Source organism: Eimeria mitis, genomic scaffold (assembly GCF_000499745.2).
Source record: "Eimeria mitis Houghton genomic scaffold, Emh_scaff2833, whole genome shotgun sequence".
Taxonomy (NCBI): Eukaryota; Apicomplexa; class Conoidasida; order Eucoccidiorida; family Eimeriidae; genus Eimeria; species Eimeria mitis.
The window spans coordinates 1-248 of NW_013571172.1; the positions used below are offsets into that span (position 1 = coordinate 1).

A 248-nucleotide genomic window follows, 5' to 3' on the forward strand; every position below is an offset into this window, starting at 1 on the left:
AGCAGCAGCAGCAGCAGCAGCAGCAGCAGCAGCAGCAGCAGCAGCAGCAGCAGCAGCAGCAGCAGGAGTGTGTTTGTGCTGCAGCGAGATGTTGAGTGTCTTTGAGGATGACCCCGCAGTCCGCCATTTGCTGCAGATGATCGTTCAGGCACAAACCAACCAGTATGCTGCTGCTGCTGCTGCTGCTGCTGCTGATGCTGCTGATGCTGCTGCTGCTGCTGCTGCTGCTGCTGCTGCTGCTGCTGCTG

At 59.7% G+C, this 248-nt stretch overlaps 1 protein-coding gene across 1 annotated transcript in view; it reads right to left on the reverse strand.

Moving 5' to 3' along the window:
* Positions 1-144: 144 nt before the first annotated feature.
* Positions 145-248, reverse strand: part of EMH_0059280 (uncharacterized protein) — a gene marked incomplete at both ends in the record, with an annotated part of 372 nt that continues 268 nt past the window's right edge. The window contains one exon of the mRNA XM_013497664.1: positions 145-247. Within this exon, the coding sequence (XP_013353118.1) occupies positions 145-247 (103 nt within the window). The remainder of the gene's footprint in view (position 248) is intronic.